The 14,501-nt window shown below is 42.9% G+C and overlaps 1 protein-coding gene across 5 annotated transcripts in view; it reads right to left on the bottom strand.

The window, feature by feature from the left end:
• Positions 1–14,501, bottom strand: part of Ttc7b (tetratricopeptide repeat domain 7B) — a 267,710-nt gene that overhangs the window by 101,266 nt on the left and 151,943 nt on the right. For all 5 annotated transcript variants that reach the window (XM_029557984.1, XM_008821742.1, XM_008821743.1 and 2 more), the window contains exons 10-13: positions 9,146–9,229; positions 8,111–8,215; positions 6,347–6,464; positions 4,336–4,393 (exon numbers count right to left, since the gene is read on the bottom strand). In XM_029557984.1, coding sequence (XP_029413844.1) covers positions 4,336–4,393; positions 6,347–6,464; positions 8,111–8,215; positions 9,146–9,229 — 365 coding nt within the window. The remainder of the gene's footprint in view (positions 1–4,335; positions 4,394–6,346; positions 6,465–8,110; positions 8,216–9,145; positions 9,230–14,501) is intronic.

The following is a 14,501-nucleotide window of genomic DNA, read 5'->3' as shown; positions in this document are numbered from 1 at the left end:
TAGAAACTTGCACCCACTTGTGAAAGAGATGGATTCTTGCTCTGTAGTGTGTTACTGAATGTTAATGCTATAATGAAATGCTTCTTCTAAAAATTTTTTTTTATTTATTATTTTAAAAAAAGAATTTCCAACTTGGCTAATAACAAAATCCAACAAGTACATTTAAAAAATATACTTTATGTACCTTATTTTGAAAGTTTTGTCTAAGGAATTAAACTGACTACTTTAGTCAAAGAAAGGAGGTTGGGTGGGAAATGCCAAACAAAACAAGAAAAATTACATGGGGGTTCACCTCATGTAGACTGCAAAAACCCTGCTTTAGTAGCTACACTTCCTGGAACAAGGGTGGTTTGGTATGCTTACTGCTAACCTGCTCAACAGAAATCAAGTGGAGATACAGGTACAAGTCTGAAAACTGTACACAGCCCTAAAGCCGCTCCATAATCCATCCACATGCAGCGAGTACCTTGCTAGGCTGCTAAGAGAGACTCAGAGAACTAAAAATGCCCCACAAGGATACTCAAAGTGTTTCCATGAATAACACAAATGCCTTTCCCTGAGAAACGACTTCTACCCCATCAAAGGGTGAGAGTCAAAATGCTCATCATGGTACAATGGATGCTGTGCCCAAACAGACATGCTGTGCTGCAGCTGGAGCATGGGTCACTCCAACTGCCTGGCTAGATCCCAGCACATCCAGCGCATTCCTAGATTTCAGCTCCAATATTCTCTGGAGCTGAGCCAAGAATACAGACAAGCTGATCAATTGTGCTTCTGGCCTATAAGTCATATTATCATACCACAACAATAATTACAACTTATGAAGTGTGTATTATTAAGCCGAAAACACCAAGCAAAAGAGGTAAAGCCAGAAATGGAATCAAGGATGTGGGATTCCAAGGCTTGCTCTTTATACCGTCGCCCTGCTGCCTTGTTTAGCTACCGTTTCTTCAGCTCTGATTACAGTGGATATAAAGTTGGTGTATTAAGGGAAAATGTGCACAGCTGGTTAAATCAGAGACCTCTCACTAGTTATACACCTTAGGTCTGTCCAGGTGGCTTTAGCACTGAAAGTTCTGCATTCTAGGAAAGGCTCAGTCTCCATCTATCATCCTGTACACACAAAACATATGAAACTTAAACAGCTAAGCTAGGAAGAAGGGGAGAAAATAAAGTGAGGTTGTATATCCTGTGCTACCCTGAGTGACAAACACAGATGGCACCATGCCACCTCTTTCCCTGGGAGCAAGTTTGGCTAGTACACTTGCGACACCTGCTGTCACTGTCTTTGAGATTGCTTTTCTCAGTAGGAGGTGAGAGTTCAACAAAGCAGTGGCTTATAATGCTGTTAACCATACTTTTTCTTCACCATACTTTTGTATAGCATAAATGAACTGGCTGAGGTGACTAGGTTAAGGTTATGGGTAAGAACAGCTGATAGTCTCATTATGCAAAATGCAGCTATACCACTTCAAAATCTTCAAAGGCTGCACTTTTGAGTCTCCTACAGAGCTCTACTTATGAAGAATAAATTTTCAGTCTATACCTGTAACCCTCATACCCCTTTTAAATGTACCACTTTCTTCTCAAACAAGCAACAAAAAAGAAGCAAAATAATAGGATAAATAAAACATTAGGGAAACTATGCAAAATACATGGCAGAAAAATACTTCTTATCCAAATGGTTTTAAATGATCTATTTATATTTAAGAAGCAATACAATTGTTGGGGGACCCTGCTGCTGGGGTTGTAGTCCTCCATGTCCGGATAGCTCTAAGGGGTTCGGTGCTATATGGAAGGACTCCCTTTCTCAGCAGGGGCCTCCTGCTTCCTGCCTGACTTACCTGGAAAGTGCCTCCAAGCACAGATGCCTGACCTTATTTGGAACATGACCTTTGGCATAGTTACCTGCAATAAAACTGCCCCCAGGTTTTTTCTATATGATAATTAGGCATTGCCCTATAGTCAGATGATCGGATCCCGCTACCACATGTAAATAAAGCACACTATGAGCACCTATCAGCTGAAGCTTTGGCTGCTGCCTCCACACTATATTTTCCCTAACCCCCACTGAATAAACGGAGCTGTTTCACTGAATCTGGAGCTGTATCACTGAATCTGCCTCCCCAGAAGGGCTCACTGGCTGGTGACCTTGTTCGTCGCTTCTGCTCCCTTTGTCCTTGTGATCGGTGGTCAGTGACCCACGAGGGAAGGGACAGACCCCACATACAATCATTCTTATTTACTTAAAATCTTTTCTCAAAGCTTTTATTATTAGGTCTCTAGTTCACTAAAATAATCCATGTGTACTTAAATCAAAATCATTTTATTCATTTAAATAATGTTCTGTATTCTACACAAATACTAATTTAGGTTAGCCTCCTACAATGTAATCAGTTAAGAGAATTTTATTGCTCTTTATTCTCATATGAATTACAATACTAAAATCTCTTTGAATTCAAACCTAAGCAGAAAAGGAACAGAAAAGAATTCAGGCCAACAGAACAGCCGTTACATAATCAGGCGTTCCAGAGGCAGCCCCAGGCAGACCACCACTGTGGATGTTTTCAGAGAACCAGTGAGATGTGCTGATTTAAGGAAAATGAAGAGATTTAATGGTCACTTTCTGAGGCCTCTATGTGTAGGCTTTACAAACCAGAACTGGAGAATGTAAAACCCGAAATCATTTTAAATTGAAATGTTTTCCATGCCCTAGGCTGAGGAACACCAACAAAAGCTGAATCTAGAGACAGAGGGTCTGTGCAGATGTCAACAGGTACTTTTTGTCAATAATCAGATTGGGACTGGCAAAGTGAAGGGGTCAGGATCGATGAGGAGATTGCTAGGAAACAAAGAGATGGGACAGAAGCGGTTCAGAGTAGCTGAAACCCAGTAATAATGACTTCATGAAAAAGGCACATGGACGCCATAACAGATCTGCAGGCAAAACTGGACTGAGGAGGAGCTAACACAGGTGGCTGGACTGGCTCAGACATTTTCAAAGAAGCAAGTGAATTTCTAACAGAGATCTAAGACATCAAAGCAATTCAGATGTATTTCAGGTGACAGGATCAATTTCAAGTCTAGAGTTCACATCATAGGGCTGTACTTTCAGGTGATGATTTATTATGCCTGTATTAAGAGTGAAATAAGGGGCTGGAGAAATGGCTCAGTGGTTAAGAGAGCTTGATGCTCTTCCAGAGGACCTGAGTTCAGTTCCCACCATCCATGCCAGGCAGCTCACAATCACCTGTAATTCCAGCTCCAGAAGATCTGATACCCTCTTCTGGCCTCCATAGGTACCTGTACACATGGCGCGCACACGCGCACACACACACACACACACACACACACACACGCACACGCACGCACACACACAAACCCCTACACAATAAAAATAAAATCTTTTTTTTTTTAAAGAGTAAAATTACAGGAGCTAGAAAAATGGCTAAGTGGTTAAGAGCCCTTGCTGTTCTGGCAGAGGACCCAAGTTCTGTTCCCAGCACACAAATGGAGGCTAACCACCATCCGGATCCAGTTCCAGGGGATACAATGCTCTATTCTGGCCTCCATGGGTACTGCACACAAGTGGTGCCTTTATAAACATGTAGGCAAAACCTCAAACACACAAAATAAAAATAAATATTCTTTAAAAGGAATAAAATTACATACAAGTAAAACTGGTTAGTGTCAGAAGACCTTGGTTCTACAGTGGCTCTAATCTATGTCCCTGGTGACTCCTATCACTCCTGCACCTTAGCTCCATACTGGGATGGCATTGCTACTTGCCCTATATATGAGGGAGCATGGGGATACTCACATAGTTTACAGGGATAACACATTGTCCTGAGTTCATGAATGGCACAAGGACAGAGATGAGCACAAGGTGTCAAGGAGCAAGGTGGGGCATGGGACTTGGGTTCACTGCTAAATTCAAGCCTTTCTAAATGCTAGCTTTCTCATTTCTTAATGTAAAATTCTACAGCTTGACATGCAGAAAAAAGCCCCAAAAGAAGGATCCTTTTTCAAGATGATGACAAATGCCTTTAATAAAGGAACCTTCTCCCTAGACAAAGTGTCTATCTTTTTCAAGCTGAAATCACTTTATCAAGAATGAATAAAAAGTACCCAAATAGATAAACAAATTAAGAGTGTAGATTTAGAGGACAACAAGTGGTGCACAAGCTTCAAGGCTGCATGTGTGCTGCTGGACAAATGACTCCTGGGGGCCAAAAACTGTTTACATAATCTTTATAAATAACCTAACTTTTTTTATACTTATCATACTTTGGTGTCATTATGTATAGCCAAGTGAAAAGATGAACTCCCACTCACCTCTGAAATGCAAGAAGTGCCTTTCTCTGTAGGACCTCCTGCATCCCTCGCAAAGAAGCTGAGAAAAAGGTTCAGTTAGTAGGTGGCAGGGGAGATGGGGGTGGGGTCACAGTACACAACTCATCACAAGAGCTATGCTTCATGTACCCAGTCCTGAGTGTTGACCACACCAGGCACTGTTAGGACAGGAAGCCCAGCACCCCCACACACACACCCAAGGCTCTTGCATATTCAGTAGACATGAAACAATATCAAGGGGTCAGTGTGAGCTGGTCATTCTTAGTAGCTACACACACATGGGAACCACTTTTTCAAAGACCATTTGGAACCCTAGAAAGAGCACATTGGTTCTCTTAAGACAGGCATGTAAGCTCATGGGGAAAACTTGGCTCTGCCAGGGTGGTACAGATGGGGCTCAAGTACCAGTGGATCAAAGGCCTTCAGAGACCTTTCTGGCACTCAGCAGCAATAATCTTGAGTCAAGGACTTTGGCTTGATGCCACAAAAACCAGTTTAATTCACATTGGCTAATGGCCAGGATTCTAATATCTTGATATGAACAGAAGAGATGGAGCTGCCAAACCCAACACAGATACCAGAACATCAGCTCACAAGTATGAGGCCTCTTAGCTATGACCTAACACTTCCCCTATGTGGAGCATGAGAAATGGCTCTCTTATAATTTGCCTAGGTACAAAAAAGGTATTTTTTTAATGGTGTAAGGAAGAGTCCTGAGGAGCCTGTCTATAGTTGAGCTGCAGGAGTCCCTTATCTACTGGCTGTACCAAGCAGCTCTGGCCTGACAGGAGATTGAGCAGTGCAAGGATATGGCTGAGGCCCAAGGCTACTTAGAACAGTGACTGAGCTACAGAGAACCTCCCATTGACCCAACTGAACTCTGAATGCAGGAAGCCCAGCAGGGTCCACTGATTCCCAAAGGTTTCTGGCTGTTTACGGGTAGAATCAAGAATTTCATAGGTAAGTCTATGGCATTTGGTTAACTCTTCTCTGAGCATGGCCAATATATCATGTCTAAATGGAAAATGGTCAGAAATCCAGTACTGAAAAGTAACTTATATGCCCCCAAATATAACATTTTAAGGTAGAGGAAAGATTTAGGTTAATTTGTAAAACAACCTCTAAAGAAAATTATAAAGAAAACAAAAGAAAATACTGTGAGTCACAATGGTGTTTTGTCTTGGTGGGAATGGGGAGCTGTGATCAGCCAGGGAAGTGGAGAGACTCGCCAGGTAGAAGGCAAGATTCTGCTTCCTGCAGAGGCTTAATATGGTGCCTCATATTAAGCCAGTAAGCTATAGATTTTTTTAGAGGGTTTTTTTTTTGGTATTTGTATTATATTTTACAAAATGTTAAAAGAATAAAAATAATGTCAGTTTATACTTTCTACAAAAGCTTTAATTATATAAAACATAATTATGATTTTTTTTAATCAAAAGCCCACCCACCAAAACCTTTCAATATATCCAAATATATAATCCATGGCCTTCAAGAGTCATGGGTACTAGTAAGCTATACTGCATGTGGACAGGTTTATGAGTTAAAATGTGTGAACAGTGAAGAGGACAGTGAAGGGTCGCTCCTTACAATGTTTGTCTGAACTTCCTATACTTCTATACCTAAGAATCAACATCCTTTCCCTTGGGAGTGGGCCAGGTGAAGGGCTAGGGCTGGGATGGTGGCAGAGTTATGCTGGCTAACTCATCTCCCGAGGCCCTGCTCCTCTCACCCCTCATGGTAGATGCTGAGCACCTGCTAGCTAGGAACCTGGGCGCCATGCCACCAGCCCTATGTTCCTATGACCAGAGCCTGGGGGCCCTGACCTAGGGCCTTCCTTATTCCCCATCCCAGTCCAGGCAAAAAAGATAGGAGTACTGGGTGCCCACGGGCCTGAGTACTGACAATGATTCAACTTCTGCACCCTCTCAAGACAGGAGGGATCATGGGACCCTGTGGGGCAGTCTTGGGCTTTGCAGGATGGGACTTCTCTCACCATCAGTGGCCTGCAAACTGTATGTGAGCCCCAAAGCTAGGTAGCCTTTGGCCTTGAATTCTGATGTTTTCTCTCCCACGTCGACAACAGTTTTGGCAAACTTCTCAGCCTCTTCCAACTGAAAGAGAAGACAAGTTAAAAACAACAACTTGCAGAACTTCTAACATGAGTTCCCAAAAACAGCTACTGCCAAAATGGATTTCAGAGGAGTCACTTTGGAAATAACTCTGCAGTCCTCCAAAGCTGCCCTAGCAATTCTCTTTTCTTTACTGAGCTTCTTCCGTAGTTCTTAGGACTCCAATTTTACCTTTTATTTTTTTCCTTTCAACATTTCCTCATTGCTTCTTTTCCAAAGTCACTTTCATATTTGCTGGGTTCTGCCTTTTCTATCTTTAGTTTTTATTGACTGGTTCTATAATGAGGTTGGACTCAGCAGTCAGAAATTGAATGAAATATATTTTCAAAGGATAAAGTTCTTAGAATGATTTGTATTTAGGTCTTTCCCTTTGTTCATTACATAAAAAATACATTTAGGCTTGGATTTTGTTTGCCATAAGCTATTGAACATTTCAAATCTCCACCTATTTATTTTTACAGTACACAACACACAGGCCTTACACCAGCAGATTCCACTGAGAAAATATGCACTTGTAGACCACACCCATAATGAGAACTCTTGTACAATGCACTAGAGGAAAGAGAGTAAAATGTGTTCCTTTACATGTGTGGCAAATGATGGCACTGAGTTGGATGGTAGTACACAGGAGTTCATTATATTCTTGACTGTGCAGGTCTTTGAAATTTTTAGTGAAAAAATAAGAAAATATATATAGAAAAAAATATGCTACTCCCACTGCTAAAAAAGAAGGTTTTGTCAGGAGTTCAGAGATATGTCTGTCACAGTGATAACTAGAGCCAGAGCTGGAAAGAGGGCAGCAGAGTCCCCAGTGGAAACCAGATGTTCCAAACCCAAGGTCCTCTCTGTCGCTCCCTCCCAGGCCTTCGCCATTGTTCCTCTGCTCACAGCCCCAAATTGCTGAATCCACAGGAGTATACTATGCCACAGCACAGCTGTGTGCTTCAGACTGCTCTTTTTCTGCTACCAGTATATCAAGTGAAATGGAACAACATGGATCACTTTCTTTACAAGGTTCACTTTCTTCCTACTGGGTGAGAACACATGGAAAAACCAGGCAGTGAGGACTAGGGCAGAAAACCCGAATTGGCAAGGAGCCTTTGGCTTCCGGCAAATTATTCTTACCGTGAACTTGATAAGAAGTTAAAACAAATGAAAACTCTACTGTAAGAGGCAACTGTGCATACCACCATCTTAACAAGCTAATCAGTTTTCCGTTTCCCAATGGCATCTTTTTGAGTTACTAGAACTATGACAAATTAGACTATTGTCACATTCAGATTTGAACAAGAGTATCTGAAGACAGTGTATGTGAAGAGGAATGAAGAGAGCTATGTTTACACATGCATAGAGATAGAAGTAAATCTCTGCAGAACTGCCCAGGCTGAGCCGCAGGTGACTAGAGTTCCCACCTTCTCAGTCTAACACAGCATGTGCACAACAAGCTATATCTGAGCACAAATTCTAATCTCTCTTATTGCTACTACTTTTCCACTATAAAGAAAACGGGAGTGCCCTGGAGACATACTGGTTCCCACAGGGTGAGTGAGGCTTGATATGGAAGACATGGAAGAGGCTGGCCCCTGACTTGGAGCCCCTTAGGAAGAAGGCAGAAGTTCCCTACTCACCCAGTGAAGGGAGCCCACACACAGCTTGGCAGCCAGGAGCGGGATGGTGGCGTCATCAGGCTTCAGACGGATGCACTCCTTCAGCACCTTCACGGCCCGGGCAGACTAGGCAGGGGAGAGTAGTTTTGTGAAACTGACAATTTCTAACAGAACCAAATACTCAAGTCTTTTCAGAGGGGTTTCCCAGCCAGGCAGGGGCCTCGGGATGGTGAGAACCAAAGCTTGAGGCTCAGAGTGACAAGGGAATCAACTGTTCTCAAAAGCAAGCAGAAATGCTTCCCGGGGACCAGCCTATCTCACGCCCGCTGTGCAGCCACTGCAACAACATGAGAAAACAGAATGCGGAAGGCTAAGCTGTCATAAAAGTTAGATGTCTCATTAAAAGTATACCAAATTATATTTCTGAGTCCATTTAGCCAAATAATCTTCTATCTGAGACTTCATGATTCACTAAAAGCCAAATTCACTGATAGGCCAAAACTAACAAGAAAAGCAAGGGCTACCATCTTTATCAGGTGTGTACATGCTGGGGCTGCTACCCTAAGTACTTGTACAATTTAGCATATTTGTCAGATAATTTCAGGAAGTTGGCACTATTATTGCTCTATTTTACTGAAAAGGAAACTGAGGCACTGAGTGACCTGTACTGGGTCACTCAGCTATGACAGTGGCTCAAGCTTCCACCAAGCTGCTGCAGTCCACGGCCTGTGTTTGCAGCCAGAACCATCTGTGGTTGACGGCACGGATAGCCAGAGGGAACCCACAAATGCGCCTGCACACACCTCTCAAAGGAGGACAAGGTTTAGTTTAAACCATGTCCATTTCACATGGTGAGTCATAGCAAGTAGAAAAGCCCAAATCTTTCAGAACTTTCCATCTTAGTGCTATGCACATCTTGGACCCCAAATAATTAAATTTAGTTGTCTATTATGAAAGGCCCACAGGCAGTTTGAAGCCGTCTTAGCCTTCCTCAGATGGCTTCATGAAATGCAATGGCACAACCACTGACAAAGTGGTACTCATGAAGAAACTCACCTTTCCAGCAGCCATTAGTGACAGAGCAAACTGGTACCAAAGATGGAACTCCTCAAAGGCAAACTTCATGGCTCTTTCTAAGCACTGGTTGGAAAGAAAAGCAAACAGCAACTCCTTAAGAAATATCACAAGTGGATCCTTGTTAAGTTTGCATCTATGGTAATTAAGTCTACCAACTGAATGCCTAGAACTCTCCACCACGTGAGGAGTTTCCACATTATGCAGCACATGGCATCAGAGGACAGAAAGTCTGCAGCTGGTTCAGACACAAGAGAAGCTTTGCTCTGAGAAGGGAAAGAGGCAGGTACACAAACATCCCAAACACAAGGCCCAAACTATCAAGTGTCCATGGGCAGGAAACAGGAGTCCTGTGGGAAGTGACCGAAGGCTTTAAGAACTACATCCAGAAGAGCAGCCACTGAGGTGGACCACGACAATGAGAAAAGAACCCAGCTGGGGGACAGGAATGGCACTCCAGGACAAGGGGCACAGGATGTGCCTCAACTTAGTTGTGAAAGTGTTGGGAGCTATTAATATAAGCGCAGCCATTATGTACATTGAGTTGCGGCAGGCTTGTTTACTTAGAGTTTGTGTTTTGCACACCAGTACCTAATCTGCCAAATCAGGAGGAATGTGTTTATAATTTAGGGAAGATGGTTAAATGGTGGAGTTCACAAGTATCTGACCGCTCCTTGACCCTCAGATACAGGTGGGAAAAACCGCTGTTGAAGCTAATTGAGTTGAGCAAACGGTGGCTGTCTCTGATGTTCTACTGTATAAAAGCACACATCCCTGAGTTTGGATTTCCAGCATCCACATAAAAAGTCAGGCACGGTGGAATGAGCTTGTAATCTTGCATTGGGGAGGCAGAGACAGGAGGATCCCTGTGGCTCACTGTTCAGTCAGTCTAGCCGAATCATGAGATCCAGGTTCAGTGAGAGACCGTCTTAAAAAGTAAGATGAAGTTGGGCATGGTAACTCACATCTTTAATTCCAGCTCTTGGGAGGCAGAGGCAGGCAGATCCAGGACAGCCTAGTCTACAAAGCAAGTTACAGGGCAGCTGGGGCTATAGCAAGACCCTGTCTCAAAAAACCAAAAAGTTGGGTGGAGGGTAACTAAAGCATGTATATATGTGTACCCGAACACATACATGTACACATACATATATACACATATGATCTTCAGAGAAGGTCACAACAAATAAAATGTAGTTGATTAACCTTGAAAACCTGCCCTAACAAAAACCCATGCAAAGCAAGGTCACATGCGGCTAGTCAGCCTCAGCTATATGCTGAACAATGGCACAGGGTGGCCTTCTGCAATCCCAAGTAATACTGGAAGTGAGCTCGGCTAATAACTGGGTGGACATATGAATTGGTTGTGAAGACTGGAGCTGGCTGGGTGGTGACTGGGCACCTCCAGGAAAGCCTTCCATGAGGAGGGGCATCCTCAGCTTTGCCTCTGGTACCATTTCTTAAAAGCTGGAGGGGAAGCAGCCAGGAGGTGATAAGCATGAGAAGAGACACCAGGATGAACAGAAAGCCAAAGTGCCTAGCTTCTGAGCATGCCAAGCTGCGGTGGGGGCAAAACAACTCAAACTTGCTTACACCACTATTAGAAGGCTCTGTTAATTGCACAGGGATATATTCAGCACAAGTGACTGAGTTGGGAGGTGAGCCTGACCCCACAGCCCTGGCTGTACAACTGATGCTAAGTCCTCCACAGCTGCTACTATGCATTTGGGAAGCACCTTGGGAAAATCCAAAGCAGCCTACTGGGAAGAACAAGTCAGCACTATGGGAGATGGGCAACGAGAGACCTAATCCAAGCAGGTGGTATGGGCTGAGGATATGGCAGAGAGGTCAGGTGTGATGAGGAGGGTACCAACCAATGAAAGGCCAGCAGTATTTAGAACCTGATACTGAAGATGGGATGAAGGCTGACAGGGAGGAAGAAACAAGGCTGATAGTCACAGGGTCTGAGTTAGGTCAAGAGGTTGCAATGTGAAAAGGATAGACCATGATCAAACCCCAGGCTTGTTCTAAAGCCCTCCGCAGCTAATTCCCAGCAATACAACCACTAAGTACTTAAATGTATATACAGCAACATCTAAATGTTGAGATGCTTTTTCTTCCTCCTTTACTGGGAAGAATGATAAATATCAACTGATTTTCCAGTCAACAGAGTTGCTCAGCCACTGAAACAGACTGTTCTGAATCAAAAAGCCAGGTGCTACATCAAATATGTGTGTATCCTTATTTGCTTTTACACCAAAGGCTAGCATAGTCATCACACTCTGTGAAGAATGTTTACTGGTGCCTACTTGGTATCTAGTTCCATTCCAGGTACTGCAGGAAAATGCCACAGGAAGTCAGTCCTGGTCTCCAACATAGAGTTGAGTCCTGAAACCCTGGGCTATGGGACATGGAGGGCATCCAGGGAAGGGCATTAAAGAAGAGAGTATTGGATATTTTGGCTGTCTTTCATTTAAAACTTGGCTAAATTTTTTTGAGGGGAAAGGGTAGGAGTGGGAGGATCCCAGAGAAAAAGAATACAATAGGATTGAGTGTGTCGTGTGATCTAGTCACAACCAATCAGATAGTCCTGCTGAGCAATGACGGAGGTAGTGGGCACACAGGACCTTATTCTCGGTGACCAGGTCTGGGGGCCACAAGGACAGTAAGCTTAGTGGAGGCCTCCTAAATGAACCATAGGTGGTCTCCTAAACTGGGACCAAGGCCTCCCTGCCTTGATGTCTGTTCCAGTCTATCCTTGGGATGTTGTGGCTCCTGTGGGCTGAGTGGAACAGGTGCAGATGGGTGCCTGCTTGTGTTTTCAAGTCAGGTTCTATCACCTAGAGTCAAGGCCTACAAATCCACATAAACACATACCTCAGGCTCCTCCTGCAGGTCCCAATAAGTAGTTTAAAAATAATTCAGGTGCCACCACAGACTGGACTTGTATAATAAGCAAGCCAGAAAAATTCTGCTCCCAAATTCTCTGGGGGCTGTAATAGTAACTAATACAGGCAGGAACCAGAGAAATTGAATTAGTTAATACTTAAAAAACTATATGAGAATTAAGCAAATTGTCAGTCTCAGAATGACAGATATCATATATTTTCTCCGTCTGTGGTCCCTAGATATTACACAGCTACATAAAATCATGTGTGTATGTATGATGTGAAAGTAGAGCTACCATGGGGACAAAAGGGACTAACGAGAGAGGGGGAGGGACAAAGGGGTTAGGAGGCAACATGCTTGATGTACAATATATGCTGGTATAAAAAAATTAAACTTAAAAAGCTATTAGATGGTGCATGCCTTTAGTCCCAGTACTAAGGCAGAGGCAGGCAGATCTCCGTGAGTTCAAGGCCAGCCAGGTCTACATAGTGAGTTCAGGTCAGTTGGGGACTACAGGGAGACCCTGTTTCAAAAAAAAAAAAAAGGCTATCAGAAATAGTAGTTCAGATATATGCTAAATACAGGTTAGCTATTTAGCCCTTTAAAAATTCTTTACTTTTTTTTTTTTTTTGTGAGATGAGATCTCATGGTATGGCCCAGGTTGACTTTGAACTCTTCCTAGACTCAACTGATCCTCCTGCCTCAGCCTCCTGAGTAGCTGGGAATACAGAGGTACACCACTGTACCCAGCAAAATATTTTAAACATTCCTTTTGTTGTTTTTGTTTAAAGTTTTTAACAATTTCCTTTTTTTAAGACTTTTATTATTTTTATTTTATGTGTATGAGTGTATTGCCTGCATGTAAGTAAGTGTACCCGTATTGTGCAATGACTGCAGAGGACAGAAGAGGCTGTTGGATTCCCTGGAACTGGAGTTATGGACAGTTGTTAGCTGTCATGTGGATGCTGGGATTCAAACCTGAGTCTTCTGTAAGAATAGTCAGTATTCTTAACCGCTGACCCATCTCTCCAGCCCCCTAACAATTTCTTTTTTATTTAGTGTGCATGTGTGTGTGTGTATGCCTAGGTACACATGTGGAGGTCAGAGAACAATCTGTGAGAGTCGGTTCATTCTTTCTGCCAGGTGGGTTCTGGGGATTGAACTCAGGTGGTCAGACTTGGTGAACACCTTTACCCACTAAGCAATTTTGTCATCTCTATTTTTGTTGCTATTCTTGTTTTTTTATAATAAAAAAATGGAGACATGTTAGTTTTTACTAAGACCTTTTTCTAAAGTTGTAATGAGAATTATATAATGGTGCCACAAGGGTAGAGCAATTGGCTGTTCAACAGAAAACAATCAAGAGGCATACAGTTACACAGAACCTGGACTTATGAAAGAGCTGGCATTACAGGTCAGTGGGAGAAAGATAAGCTTTTTGGTAAATAGTACTATGACAACTAACTCATAAAGAAAATATTTTAAATTGAATTTTACCTTTTACTTTTCAAAAAAAATAGTTAAGGACAGTTTAAAGATAAACATGAAAAACAAAACTATGAGCTTTTATAAATAGTGAAGAACATCTTTAACCTCTGGGTAGGAAATACACTCTCCTCAAAAAAAGATTACATAATACTTATCTTACCCCAAATTCAAGTTTACAATGGGTATTCACCTCCCTCATTTAGAGAATTCCAGATGGGGCCCTTGAAAATACGGTCCAATATCATAGAACTAGACTAGAATGTAGGTCTGTTTACTTCTTCAGTGAGGTTTTTGGTAGTGCTTACTATGCAGCTAGGCACTATTTTAAGCTCTGTGTCCCTTGGTCATCTTCACAATCTTACATGGCATAGGCAGGTGTAACTGCATCCTCCTTGAAGGGCTAGGAGCCAGAAGCACACAGATTTAAATGACACATAGAATCTCAGTGAGCTGGTAGTAGAGCCAGCTGTGAATCCAGCAGCCTGCTTCCAGAGTCTGAGCTCACAAGCACAACAGCCGACATCCTCTGAGATTGTTATGTCCTGTACATTTCATTTAGCAGGCCACTCTTGCTGTATACAGCAAAGCACACTGAACAAGGCCACATGTTCCCTAAGTATTCCAGAGTTCCAGCAGTGCTCCTTCTGCTAATGAGGTAGCTGCTCCTGTAACCTCTTTGGGATCCTTGGAGTTACAAAAGCTGAGACCTTTCCAGCTTGCAGAAATTTCAAGAAACTTTGCTGACTTGACAAGGACTGAGGCAAGCCATGCATTTCCTTTACATTAAGTGTCCTTCATAGTCTTCTCCTAGGTTGGACCTCTATCTCTTGGAACTATAGCAAACCACATTCTAAAGGCCACGAGGTGTCATAAAGAGAGTTAGAAAGACTGAGGATGTAGCTTAGAAGGGCTGAGTATATGACTCACTGTATTTGCTTAGCATATACAAGGCCCTGAGTCCCAG

The sequence above is a fragment of the Nannospalax galili genome, unplaced genomic scaffold (genome assembly GCF_000622305.1).
Source record: "Nannospalax galili isolate Female #2095 unplaced genomic scaffold, S.galili_v1.0 scaffold107, whole genome shotgun sequence".
In the NCBI taxonomy this organism is placed as follows: Eukaryota; Metazoa; Chordata; class Mammalia; order Rodentia; family Spalacidae; genus Nannospalax; species Nannospalax galili.
This window is presented reverse-complemented; position numbering and strand designations above follow the sequence as displayed.